This window comes from Ictalurus furcatus, chromosome 12 (genome assembly GCF_023375685.1).
Source record: "Ictalurus furcatus strain D&B chromosome 12, Billie_1.0, whole genome shotgun sequence".
In the NCBI taxonomy this organism is placed as follows: domain Eukaryota; kingdom Metazoa; phylum Chordata; class Actinopteri; order Siluriformes; family Ictaluridae; genus Ictalurus; species Ictalurus furcatus.
The window spans coordinates 4,869,918-4,883,125 of NC_071266.1; the positions used below are offsets into that span (position 1 = coordinate 4,869,918).

General features: G+C 40.3%; 1 protein-coding gene across 1 annotated transcript in view; it reads right to left on the reverse strand.

Moving 5' to 3' along the window:
* Positions 1-362: 362 nt before the first annotated feature.
* The window catches only part of ptprnb (protein tyrosine phosphatase receptor type Nb), a 28,666-nt gene continuing 15,820 nt past the window's right edge, over positions 363-13,208 (reverse strand). Inside the window, exons 14-23 of the mRNA XM_053638043.1 lie at positions 12,849-13,097; positions 12,558-12,705; positions 12,248-12,321; positions 11,626-11,703; positions 7,928-8,047; positions 7,642-7,808; positions 4,594-4,647; positions 2,669-2,733; positions 2,288-2,361; positions 363-1,154 (exon numbers count right to left, since the gene is read on the reverse strand). Coding sequence (XP_053494018.1) covers positions 1,083-1,154; positions 2,288-2,361; positions 2,669-2,733; positions 4,594-4,647; positions 7,642-7,808; positions 7,928-8,047; positions 11,626-11,703; positions 12,248-12,321; positions 12,558-12,705; positions 12,849-13,097 — 1,101 coding nt within the window. The 3' untranslated portion in view covers positions 363-1,082. The remainder of the gene's footprint in view (positions 1,155-2,287; positions 2,362-2,668; positions 2,734-4,593; positions 4,648-7,641; positions 7,809-7,927; positions 8,048-11,625; positions 11,704-12,247; positions 12,322-12,557; positions 12,706-12,848; positions 13,098-13,208) is intronic.

The following is a 13,208-nucleotide window of genomic DNA, read 5'->3' on the forward strand; positions in this document are numbered from 1 at the left end:
TCAGAAATATTTGGTTGCAGTTATTGCTGCTGAAGGTGGCACAAGCAGATTTTAAGTTTAAGGGGGCAATTAGTTTTTCACTTTGGTGAGAGGTGTTGGATAATAAATAAAGATAAATAAATAAAAACGTTACTGTTTGTTTACTCAGGTTGCTTTTCTTTTATGTTGTCTTTCGTCTGAAGATCTAAAACTATTTAGTATGAGATGTACACAAAAACAGAAGAAATCAGGATGGGGCAAATACTTTTTCACAGCACTGTACGTATATTCTGCACATATTTTCTATACACTGTGACTGTTTTTAATTCCTTTGACACCGACACTTCCCGTTGGAATACAGCAAAAACGACATGTACACTTGATGCTGCTGCATCACTTCACAAAACTGTTTTATTTCTCACCACAAAATACAAAATTAATATATATTTCTTAGATACGTTGTTTATTTTTTATACTTTTTTAAATGCTGGAATGCAAGAAGAAAAGAACAATTACAATCAAGAGAGACAGAAGAACAAAGCGAGAACATTCAGTCACGTTCAGTGGGAACCAATATCCTTCAAACCACATTAACCCATCAGACAGAGTTTGGACAGATTGCATCTCAGCCTGAGGTCCCTAAACCACTCATCCTCTCATTCACTAATGCAACTGGAGACAAGAGAATCCTGGGAAAAACACTCAGAGCACTGCTGGGGTGACATCGGGACAAAGCTATCACTATGGTTACGAGAGAAGAAACGGAAGCAGAGCAAATACAAGGAACATGATTACTCAATTCTGTTCCATTCAATTTTTAATACCAAGACAAATGATGAGGTGTGATCTGGAAGGTCCAGGTTTAATTTCCTAAAATAAGCTGTCTGTGTGATATTCTGTATGGTCAAAGAACTGAAGATGAGATGATGTATCGTGATTCTCTACGTTCAGGAAAGGAGACAGGCTGGTTGTACAGGTGTGTGTGCACGTACGTATACATGCTGGAGTGGAATGGCTGCAGGTTTAGACACGTGAAGATAAGGTAGTTGTTGCTCATGCATGAATGTATTCTGTATGGATTGTATGATTTTCAGGCTTAGGTCTCACTGGGGAAGAGCTTTAAGAATGGCATTGACTTCTTCAGCCACAGCAGTCAGGGCAAACTCAAACTGGTCCTGAGGAGAGACAAAAGCACTGCTCAGCATCTACGCAAAAATGCACGCGTCAATCAAACAGCAATGCCGGCTACATTTTGCCTACATTCAGTATTTCTTTTTAGTAACGCCAACCTTTATAAAACATTTTTATGATCGTATCCTTTAGATTAATTTCTGTGTACAGACTGGTCAAACTGCATTTTCATTCCCTACATGAAAATCTCTTTGGAATATCTGAGTTAGTATTGCATGTGACTGACAAGTGTTACTGTGTCATAAAATATAAGAGCCAATCATGTTACAATATGCAAATGAAGGGCATGTAGGAAAAAGGGAGGGTGTAGAATTTCCAGTTTTCATTATATCATTCTATAAAATCTGATTTTATTCTAGGCATTTCTGTGCCTTTCTCCATTGTCTATCAATATAACGAACAATATTTTGTACATGAATGTTTTGGGTGATGGTAACCCTATAACCTTTCCACCCTTTTCGGAATGGAAAGGATTCAAAGTGACACAGCCCAATGTCACGATTTTCAGAAATAAAGTATTTGGTAAAAACAGAAGCAACACATAATTTCGGTTACGGAAAATACTAGGATAGGCAATCGAAACAAGGTTGCCTGTTTGTATTTATTTTCCAAAATCTTCTGCTATATTTTGAGAGGCACATATTAAGAACCTAGAAAGAATATTTTTTTGTCTATTATTTTGATCTATTCTAGCATAGCATAATATTAACAATGTACTTTCTGATTGTAAGTAAGTAAGTAAGTAAATTATATTTATATAGAACATTTAAACACAGCAAAGCTGACCAATGTGCTGAACAGGGTAAGAAAAAGTTAAATAGAAAACAGAATAAAACCAAATAGAGACAGACAATAGTAAAAATTAGATTAAAACGCCTGGGAGAAGAGATACGCTTTCAGCCTCTTTAAAAATGATCACAGAGTGTGCAAGGCGGATGTCCAGTGGCAATTGATTCCATAAACAAGGGGCAGCAACTGAAAAAGCTCTGTCCTTCTTAGTTTTTCAGAAGATCTTAAAAATCTGCTAGATGATTGTGGTCATCAAGAAGGTCAAGAAGATTGTACTCATAATTGTAACCATACACTATCAAAAGCCTAACTTCTTGCTTTGTGTTACCTTTGTGCGCACCATTCCCGGTCTCTGGTCACGAATGTGCTCCAGGGTTGCAGCGATATCTATTTCCTTCACCCCTAAACCACAAAAACAACACATATTTCAGACACAGCATTTCCCGGAATACTAACAGACCTAAAAAGGTTATCCTTTACAATAGACAAAGAGAAAGGAAGATAGGGGATGACAGACCAAGCAAGACTAAACCCTAATTTTCAATTCTGAATTAGAAGAGTATCAAATACATGATTGGCCAACTGCGCCATTACTAAGACACTTAATATATAAGCAAATGACTGGGTGTTTTTTTTTTTTTAAGTTAAATGAGTATATTATAGATGAAATGGTATGTATGAATAAAAATGTAAGTAGCCAAGAATCCACCTTTTGCCATACGGTTCAGAACCATGTCAATCAAGATGTATGTTCCAGTCCGGCCTGTACCATCACTACAAAAAAAAAAAGGGAGTACAGTCATAATAAAATTCCAGACAATACCTATTTACAATATGGTACAGAACAAAAGATAAAATTATACCACTGCGCTGTTAAATGCTTGATTCTGATTGGTCAGAAAATGTTGATTCATTTTCTACAACAGCAGCTCTGACAGTTGTATCGGTTGTAAGGTTTATATTAATGCACTCATTCTAAGACGTTATCATTTTTATAGTAACATCTTACACAGTATGGTCAAAGTTCCACACAAACGGACTGGAAATCGTATATATATTACTGTTAATACGGTGAAGTTTTTTATGAGGACATGTTTGGTTTTTTTAATCAAAATTATCATCTAACGTAACGCTGCTTTTCACATCACACCACCCTGTGTCATTGATTAGTTTTATATAACAGCATGTGCTGTTTTATACATTTTGTATATGCACTCAGTTGCCACTTTATGAGGTACACCTAGCTTATACCTATGTTCAGAGGCTCTTTTATCAGGTACACCAACTACTGGCATGTGGTACAAATACATCAGGAGCAGCAGTCCATCCATCCATCCATCCATCTTCTATACCGCTTATCCTTCCTTCAGGGTCACGGGGAAACCTGGAGCCTATCCCAGGGAGCATCGGGCTCAAGGCGGGGTACACCCTGGACAGGGTGCCAATCCATCGCAGGGCACAATCACATACACATTCACACACTCATTCATACACTACGGACACTTTGGACATGCCAATCAGCCTACCATGAATGTCTTTGGACTGGGGGAGGAAACCGGAGTACCCGGAGGAAACCCCCGCAGCACAGGGAGAACATGCAAACTCCACACACACAGGGCCACGGTGGGAATCGAACCCCCGACCCTGGAGGTGTGAGGCGTACGTGCTAACCACTAAGCCAAAAGATGAGCGGTAGTTTCTAACTGTTTCAGTCTCGCCACCTTACCCCATAGCTCAGATACATGAAGAATTCAAGAGATTGTTGTCACATGTAGGGAACAACTTGTACTTGCCAGAAATTGCTGCAATTCTTTTAATATTGCTGTAGGACTCTTGAGAGCCTCCCTGACCACTTTTCTCCCGATCTTCTCATCAATTTTAGGACGTCCTGTTCTTAGTAGCATCACTGCCGTGCCATATTTCCTCCACTTGTTGATTATTGTCTTTACAGTGTTCCATGGGATATCCAATGCCTTGGGATTTGTTTTGTAACCCTCTCCTGATTGATATTTTTCAATAATTGTGTGCCATGGCTGTTACAGTTGGATGTTACCATGATGTTAGGAAAATCCTATAGGAACAGCTGTGCTTTATTTGGGGTTAATCAGTCACCTTAATTGATGACAGATGTATACTGATTAGTATTTAACATGAGTTTGTATGGTATTGATTCTGAACATTCTCCACATTCCCAATTATAAAAGGGTGTTCATACTTAAGCAAGCCGGGCATTGGAAGTTTTCAGTTTATCTTTTTTTTTCCCCCAAAAAAACATTTCTAGGTGTTTGTCACTTGATATTTATATGTTGCAATTTCACAATAAAGGTGAAAAAGATTCTGACATGATTTAACTTAGTTTCATTTTTTTTCACAGAACAAAAACCTGCCATTTTAACGTGTTTTACTGTTACGTGTACACTTTTTTATATATATATATATCCAAACTAAGATGCCATTGCTATGATACCACCCAAAATATATCTAGTCAGGTGGGACCTTAGCGTTGTCCTTTTCGAGGCAGGCAAGGGGTGAAGGGCTGACAAATTGCTCATAGCAACAGATGATTTTTGACAGAACAAAAATATGGTTTTAGCGGATGTTGGGTATGTAAGCATTTGCTTTGAAACACTGTACCTGCAATGGACAATAATTGGGCAGGAGCGTCCTCGGTAGCATTTATTTACTTTCCTATGAGAAAAAGGCAGAGGGACACAAAATAGAGGAGAAAAATGCCCGTCCATTAAGGAGCAATACACCATCCAGTATTCACATCCATGTCACGGTTAAGAAATTACATTTCAGTTCAGTAAAGTTCCAAAAGGTAAACAGGACCCATGATCAAACAGTAAGGATATTCATATACATACTAAGAGAAAGGATGACCAGACAGACATTAAAGTACCCCAAGCATGTCATTTAATGTGTTTTTTTTTTTTTTTTTAATGAGCAAAAAACTATTAAAATAGCCTAGAGACAGCATTACACATTTGCAATTATATATTAATGCAACCATTTATGAATATTCATTATGCAATTTGGTAACATCATAAATATTATAGTATCATGTTATATGCTGTGCCATCCCGACCCCAACCCTTTCCCCCACTTGCTTGGTGATGATGTGCTATTACTTTTATTTTTTATTACTTTTGTATTGCTACATGCTTTCACTATTACAATTTCCACACAACTGTGTGTGGAATGCAGAGGCTGAAGTGGTGATATCTGCATATCAGGTGTGATGTATCAGAATCCGAACTACAGGCAAACCAAAATAAATCTGGGGCCAGCCTGTTTATGTGGCGGCATTTTTTGTCATAAGTGAGTAATTTATTTGTCTTAATATATTTGTATTGAATTGAATGTTTTCTTAATATACACTCATCAGTGGCACCTGTCAAGGGGTGGGATACATTAGACAGCATGTGAACAGTCAGTTCTCAAACTTGATGTGTTGGAAGCAGCAAGAATGGGCAGGCGCAAGGATCTGAGTGACTTTGACGAGGGCCAAATTGTGATGGCTAGATGGCGGACTCAGAGAATCTCCAAAATGGCAGGTCTTGTGAGGTGTTCCCGGTATGCAGTGGTTAGTACCTACCAAAAGTGGTCAAAGGTAGGACAACCGGTGAACCGGCGACAGAGTCATGGTTGCCCAAGGCTCACTGATGCATATGGGGTGCAAAGGCTAGTCCTTCTGGTCCGATCCAACAGAAGAGCTACTGTAGCACAAATTGCTGAAACAGTTAATGCTGTCTATGATAGAAAGATGTCAGAACACACAGTGCATTACAGCTTGCTGTGTATGGAGCTGCATATGCCCATGCTGACCCCTGTGCACCGCCCAAAGCACCTACATCAGAACTGGACCAGGGAGCAATGGAAGAAGGTGGCCAGGTCTGATGAATCACATTTTCTTTTACATCATGTGGATGGCCGGGTGCGTGTGTGTCGCTTACCTGGTTAAGAGATGGCACCAGGATGCACTATGGGAAGAAGGCAAGCTGGTGGAGGAAGTGTGATGCTCTGGGCAGTGTTCTGCTGGGAAACATTGGGTCCTGGTATTCATGTGGATGTTACTTTGACATGTACTGTACCACCTACCTAAACATTGCTGGCAGTGGCCTCTTTCAGTAGGACAATGCAAAAATTGTTCAGGAATGGTTTGAGGAACACGACAAAGAGTTCAAGGTTTTGTTTTCAATCAGATCGAGCATCTGTGGGATGTCCAATCCATGGAGGCCCCACCTCGCAACTTACAGGACTTAAAGGATCTGCTGCTAACATCTTGGTGCCAGATACCACAGCACACCTTGCAGAGATCTTGTGGAGTCCATGGGTCAGAGCATTTTTGGCAGCACAAGGAGACTTGCACAATATTAGGCAAGTGGCTTTAATGTTATGGCTGATCGGTGTATGTGTCCGTGTTGGCTCGACTTTCTTTCTTTTTTTATATTCTTTAATTAATGACAGTAAAATAAAATGACTGGTTTTCATAACATTGTCTTGATTGTATTATTAGTCCCTGACCTACAAAACTAGCATGAGGATGTGTTTTTGATAGAGACTCCAAAGCACTTCTAGAAGTCTCACTGAATAAGGGCTTCTGCTAAATGCTGTAAACGTGATAAAAAAATAAGCAATTTAAATGTAACAGAATATTCCGTATATAAGAGTGCAGTAATCCATGCAAATGAAATGATTTGAGGACGATCAATCGAGACTTACATTAGTTAGTATTCTTATGCATGAATTTACCCACACTCAGGAGCACGAGTAGGATACGAACCTTTTTCCGAATTGATCGGGATTTTCATGAATACCAAATTTCCTGTGTAAACACTCGTATTTACAAATAAATATGTTCGTACGCAGCTTGATAACTGCTCGATGATGTTGTATAGCTGTAGCCAGCTAATTCTTTGTAAACTAGTTCACCTAGCTTGGATCTCAGTATCTGAGTCTCTGTTTGCATCAACGTATTCTAAGCAACTTATGTAACAGTAGCCAATCCTGTCAAAACTTTTAACGGAAGTATTTAATGGAAAATGTGCAGAAAAATGTGCGTTCAGTGCTGTGTTTAAAAACGGACCAATGTATATAATCAGAATCCTCCATCTAAAAGGGGTTCACCATTGAAAAATTCCGTTTGTGCATGTAGGGGTACTTCAACAGAAAGATATACACAAACTGATAGTTCAGAACAAGAAAAGGGAGAGAAAGGGTGTGAGACAGAGAGATGGGACAGATGAGGAGGAGGCTTTGAGGCGATGGAGCGTACCATCAGCGTTGCTCTTGCTGCAGCCACACCTGTCCGTGCTCATTTTTGTGACTATGCAACTGGAGTCAGATTACTAGCTGCAAACCACAAAAATGACACAGACAGCTGTGCAATACCACGGGCTCCGCTGCGCTCCATCGCACATGGAGAGAAAGAAAGAGCGAGAGACAGAGAGAGCGAGAGAGAGTGAGTGAGAGAGAGAGACAGGAAGCAGAGAGATGCAGAGATAAGTGAGAAGATAAAAGACAGATGGTGGAAGAGAGAGTACAAGACAAATAAGGACATAGAAAGAATGATGTCTAGATGATGCAACTGACAATGAAAACAGAATAGCGAACATGAGGGCTAACGGCAATGGGGATAATGTTTGCTGCAAATGGGGTATAAATGTGTGTGTGCAATACCTGCGGAAGTCCTGCAGAGGGCGTGTGGAGGATGGTATACCCTGCGCAGGCCAGCTCAGAAAGTGGAATTGGGTGAGAGTGCGTGTCTCCTGCGTCTGCACGTTTTTCAGGTAGAAGCTCCGTACCAGGAAGTCATTGCACCAGATGTGCTCCGACACCAGGTTCACCTGCATGATGTGACATTTACAGTCAGCTTACAATTTTACGGAAAAAAAAAACAAGTTAGTATAACAATCAAGATGTTTACCCAGATTTCGAAAGTCATAGGACAAACATAAACACAGACCTCATAGATGTGGTAGAGGGATGAGCCTTCATCAGGCCAGTAGCGGTCACACTGCTTCTCTCCATCCTCAACAAGAGCGGTCATCATCACAATCACAGTACATCCGTTCTCCCAGACCATCTACAGTAAAGAACACACAAACACACATCACTCAACCTTCCTGCTTGAATAGACACTGAACATACATCAAAGCAATTATTCCATCTGAACATCATCAATTTACCCTGATACACTATCTAGTCCATTATTGCTCCTAGTGTAAATATACAAAATAAAACAAAATGGGGGTATGGAGTTACATTTGTGCGTAAACTGTGGGGCAGTGGTAGCTTAATGGTTAAGACGTTGGACTACTGATCGGAAGATCATGAGTTCAAATCCCAGCGGCGTCACTGTTGGGCCCCTAAGCAAGGCCCTCAACTGCTCAGATGTATAAATGAGATAAATGTAATTCACTCTGGATAAGGGTGTTTGCCAAATGCCTGTAAATGTAAACTAATTTTGCAAACAAACACAACTCCTTTTTTGCAAAGGAAAACTCGACTCTCAAACAAACAGAAAGCGATTTTCTCACAAATGCAGCTAAGCAACTTCCTCTTTCAAGCCAACAGATGGCGCTATCGGTCAATTTACACTAGTTTCCTGGGAGAAGCATTACAACACAGCATAATGTTACACCGCAATAGTGTGCAGTAAATAATTTTTTTTAAATTATTATTTAATTCTGAAATAACGTCTGTGATTAACACAAGCTCAAGATATTTTCACGTTTTATTCTATGACATTAACAAGTTCATGCACCAATTATCCCAATCTCGAACCTCAACTGCCCCAAGAGGAAGATTTTATCGGATGTCTCTTATTGATAACATTCAGTGGAGGAAAACTTGGTTGTTGCCATATAGGTATATACATACCAAATTTTAGAATCCTGTAAAAAAAAAAAAAAAATCTACCCATGCAACACATGCAATATATATGCATGTTACCCATCTTTTCCTTTTTTTCTTCTAGTTCTTGGCAGTACTGTCACTGTTTATTCATATACAATTGCTTGGGATTATATGTGTTGTATGTGTACGATTGAAAGCTGTATCTACATATACTACTGTACTCCACTGTGGTGTAATGTAATGCGTAATGTAATGAGGCAGTTGCTTAGCTGCATTTGTGAGAAAATCACACTCTGTTTGTTTGAGAGTCGAGTTTTCCTTTGCAAAGTACATTGTGTTTGTTTGCGAAATGGTATATTTATATTTGTTTAGTTTAGGCACAAATGTAACTCCATAATGAGGCCCTATTTATAGGAACAGCAAAATAAGGCGCAAGATGGTGGTGTTGTGCGTATTTCATAACCATTGGTACGGGTGCTAACAGCATGAAGAGAAGAGTGAGAATTAAAAACATTCTGGGGTTTGGCAGTTTTTCAGTGAAAGGAAGTCTGGGACTAATTAATGTCTTGTTTGTTTAATGTAATGGCAAAACACAAATGCTATTACCGATTACGTAAATAGAATTAGTGTTATGTAAAACTATGTGAAACATCATGCAGACCGAAAAACAGAGCATAATCCTATTCCAATCACATATTCTGTATTTATTTAAAAAAAAAAAAAAAAAATAGTCACCAGTAAAGTCAGTATGCTGTCTACTTTCCATAACACTTTCATATTCTCCTGCTTGCTAAATCAGCTGACAGCGTGTGTTAGTTGGGAGCTACGTGTTTGTCGTGTTCCATTTTCGTGCTGAAAAATGCTGAAGAATGCACATAATTTGAAGCTCTATTTCTCACATGCCTCATTCTCCCTGTTAGGTAACCCTCTCTTCCCTTTATACTTCATAACACATTATATATTCATATATTCATATATTCACTGCCACAATGAGCAGCATGATGTTGTTCAGTAGCAATCACTCTGTGCTCCATTTCAGCGACTTCTCCTCATCATTTCTTGGTCAGTACTTCATGTACGATGAAGTTCTAGAGAGAAAAATATCGCCTAAATGTAGTCAGTTCATACCGATGAGGAAAGGAAAGAATGCCTAAGATAGTACTGACTCTGCACTGACTCTTACATTAACCACATAGGTCTTTGGATAAGATTATCACTTGCAGCGATGAGCAGCATTATGAGAACTCATCCATGAATTCTCACATCGGTTTGGTCAGAACGTGTCGATTAGGGCAAATCCGAAGGTACTGATTAAAACATGTGTTGAATTTGGTATGGTAATAGCTCATTCGTAGGGACTTGTATGGTGAACAGATGTAATTGTTAATATGGTGAAGGAGACATTTATGGAAGGAGTCTCCAGTGTCTTTATAATAATCAGAGGTATAGATGTTCCTTTAGGTTTTTTCGACATGGGAAATTCTTGAGGACAGAGGGCTTTGCAAAGTGTTTGAATTATATCACTCACTTACTCCAGGTGTGAAAGAAGTGTATTACATGCGTCTATTTTCCCCAATTTGGCCACCTGCCAAATTCCCCTCCATCAGCCAGAATAACACACTGGAGGAAAGTGCTATCTACCTTCTTACACATACATAAACAGATGTCCATGATTGGCTAGTATTGCTGTAACTGACGGGATTCAAACTAGAGATCTCTCAACAATAAGGTGAATGCTTTTCTACTGCGCCCTTCAAGAGCCCTTACATATGTCTTTCTACCATGGGGAAATATTTTAGTTTGTTATTATTATTATTATTATTTATATGAATTATTCTGCATGTGCAATTTTAAGAACCCTCGGTCCTGTCTTTACATTCTTGGAGAGGGGTCAAGTGCTTAATTATGAGCGTCAGTCCCACCTCCCCCAACCCTCATAATATCTCGACCCCTGAGCTGTAAAGCACAGCTGTAAAAAGTAGCTGGGTGTGAATAATTTCTCAAGAGGTGTAACTAGGAGTGCTGCTGTGATATCCACTCAAATCAGCACCTGTGATTCTTTAATTCCCTTTTACAGGCCAGTGCTACTATGTCTCAGTTCTACTACTTATACTATGGACTAAAAGTCTGTTTGTGAAGAAAAAGTGCATAGTTGTGAGTGTGTATCAAAAGAGTATGCAAGTACTGGGACATATTAAGACGTCATGTAATGGAAGAGAACGTTGTTGCCTAGTTACGCATACTGTCACCATAAACAAACTCCTCGTTGCATTTCAGCTTTTCTTCATTTGTTATTCCTTATATAATTTATACCGTATCATTTAATTTACCATTTGAGATGCAGCACAAGTGTGTATTGGTGTCTCAGTGCAGTGATATTTTCCTAATGAATTCACTTCGCAGAAGAAACACCTGACTGGTTCTAAAAAGCAGTAATATTAGTGCAATGTTCGCCAAATGCTCCACATTAGTGCAGACACATTCATTTTTTTTTTCCTCTGAGGGTTGAAAAAGGTGGAAATAATGGGGAAGAGCACTCTACAAAATTAGAAGTATGCCACTGTCATATCACTAAGTTATGCTTGCGTCTCCATGAAAATTGAGCTGTAATGCACATACATAGTGAATGACTTCCTGGGTCCAAATAAAATCAGCAGTTGGTACCTAAAATTACTTCTTGGAAGTTCTATTTCTCTTACACACACACACACACACACACACACAAACGCACACACACACACACACACGCACAAACGCACACATGCACACTCACACACACACACGCACACACACTCACACACTGACCTGCCAAAAGTCAGAGATGGTATGGGAGAGTGGTCCTTGGGTGGCGATGTACGCTGGCATTCTGGGGTCATGCTCAATCTAAAAGGTCAAAAAGAGACAAAAGGTTGTGGGTCAGCACCTTCAGCCCCTTCTGACCCGTGATTGTGCCTATCACCATGGCAACAAGCTATTCATGTGATCGGTGCACAGGAAGGCTTAATAGATGATCCGCTCTTGCTACAACAGAACAGCGGGGATTCCGCACCACCTCCGCCCAGAGCTACATCAATACACTGTAGCCATGGCAACGGCAAGACGGGGATTCCGGAACCCAAGACACACTGCCACGGAATAAATGGATTTTGTCACCTTGGCAACCAAAGGGAGGGGGTGGACAAATGGGAAAGTTCAGGTTGGAGATGGCAGAGGCAGAGCAAGGTGCACTGTTAGATAAATGAGACGGTCAATTTATAGGCAGAAAATGTTTCCAGTCAGAAAGCTCTGAGCACACACACACACACACACACACACACACAAGTGCAGAGTCAGACTGCACAGAGGCAGGAAACCACGCCTTTCTAGTGGTATATAAGAAGTGTGCACAGTCATAGGTAGCTGTTTATATGGAAATGCTTCAACCTACTATGGTGCTGGCGTTAATGTAGTCAGCTCTTGAGGGGTTAACCTCAGCCTTCAGTTTCACCCGGGAGTGATCGTCTGTACAGAAAAAAATTACACGCAATTAACAACTGCAGAACAACAGCGTGGGTTAAGGCATATCTACGAAAGAACAGAAAATGCTGTCTATTGGGCTTCATTCACACGTTAAATAATCTGGGGGAAAATGTGTTTCCCTACGGACATTGGTGGTGCAAATTCATGAAAGAGGATGGGAATTTGCTCTGATGGGAAGTCATTAAAATGGGGGGAAATATTTGGTTCAGAAGGCTCACATGGCACAGCGTCAGGGCAGCGGTTCTTCTTAATGTTTGATTCACTCTGAGCGACAGACACTGTGCTGGGTTCTGCTTGGTAGGAGCACAATGCCTCCCACTCCTTCAGCAAGCGATCCTTATTCTTCACATGATCCTCCATATATGCCTACAGAGACGAACAGAGAGAGAGAGAGAGAGAGAAAGAGCGAGTGTGTATGTGTGTGTGTGTGTGTGTGTGTGTGTACCTCTTATGCATTTGGAAAATGGCTTCAAGAGTGAAAAACATGGTGATCCTGTCTTTGTGTGTACCAGTATCATGTGGCCAGTGGAGATGTCCATGTTTGCCTGTGCTGGCTCCTCACACCAAGAGGGAGTGCTGCTGTGTGAGCTGGGGCTGGCCTGAGGGGCATCACTGTACTGAGACGATACGCTACTGACCCTCGAAGTATCTGTTCCGGCTCCTCCTACTGCTCCTCCTGTCCCGCTCCCTCCTGTAGCGACCCCACTCTCTTGCCTTCCTGAGGAGGATTTAGCAGCCATGTGCTGCCTACAGAGGTCCTAAAAGTGGGACAAACAAAAATAACTAGAAACAGAGACTTGACAAATTCATCCACGTTCATATTTTCTTAGAACTCTGACTGATACAATAAGAGAAAAGAAACAGTATGT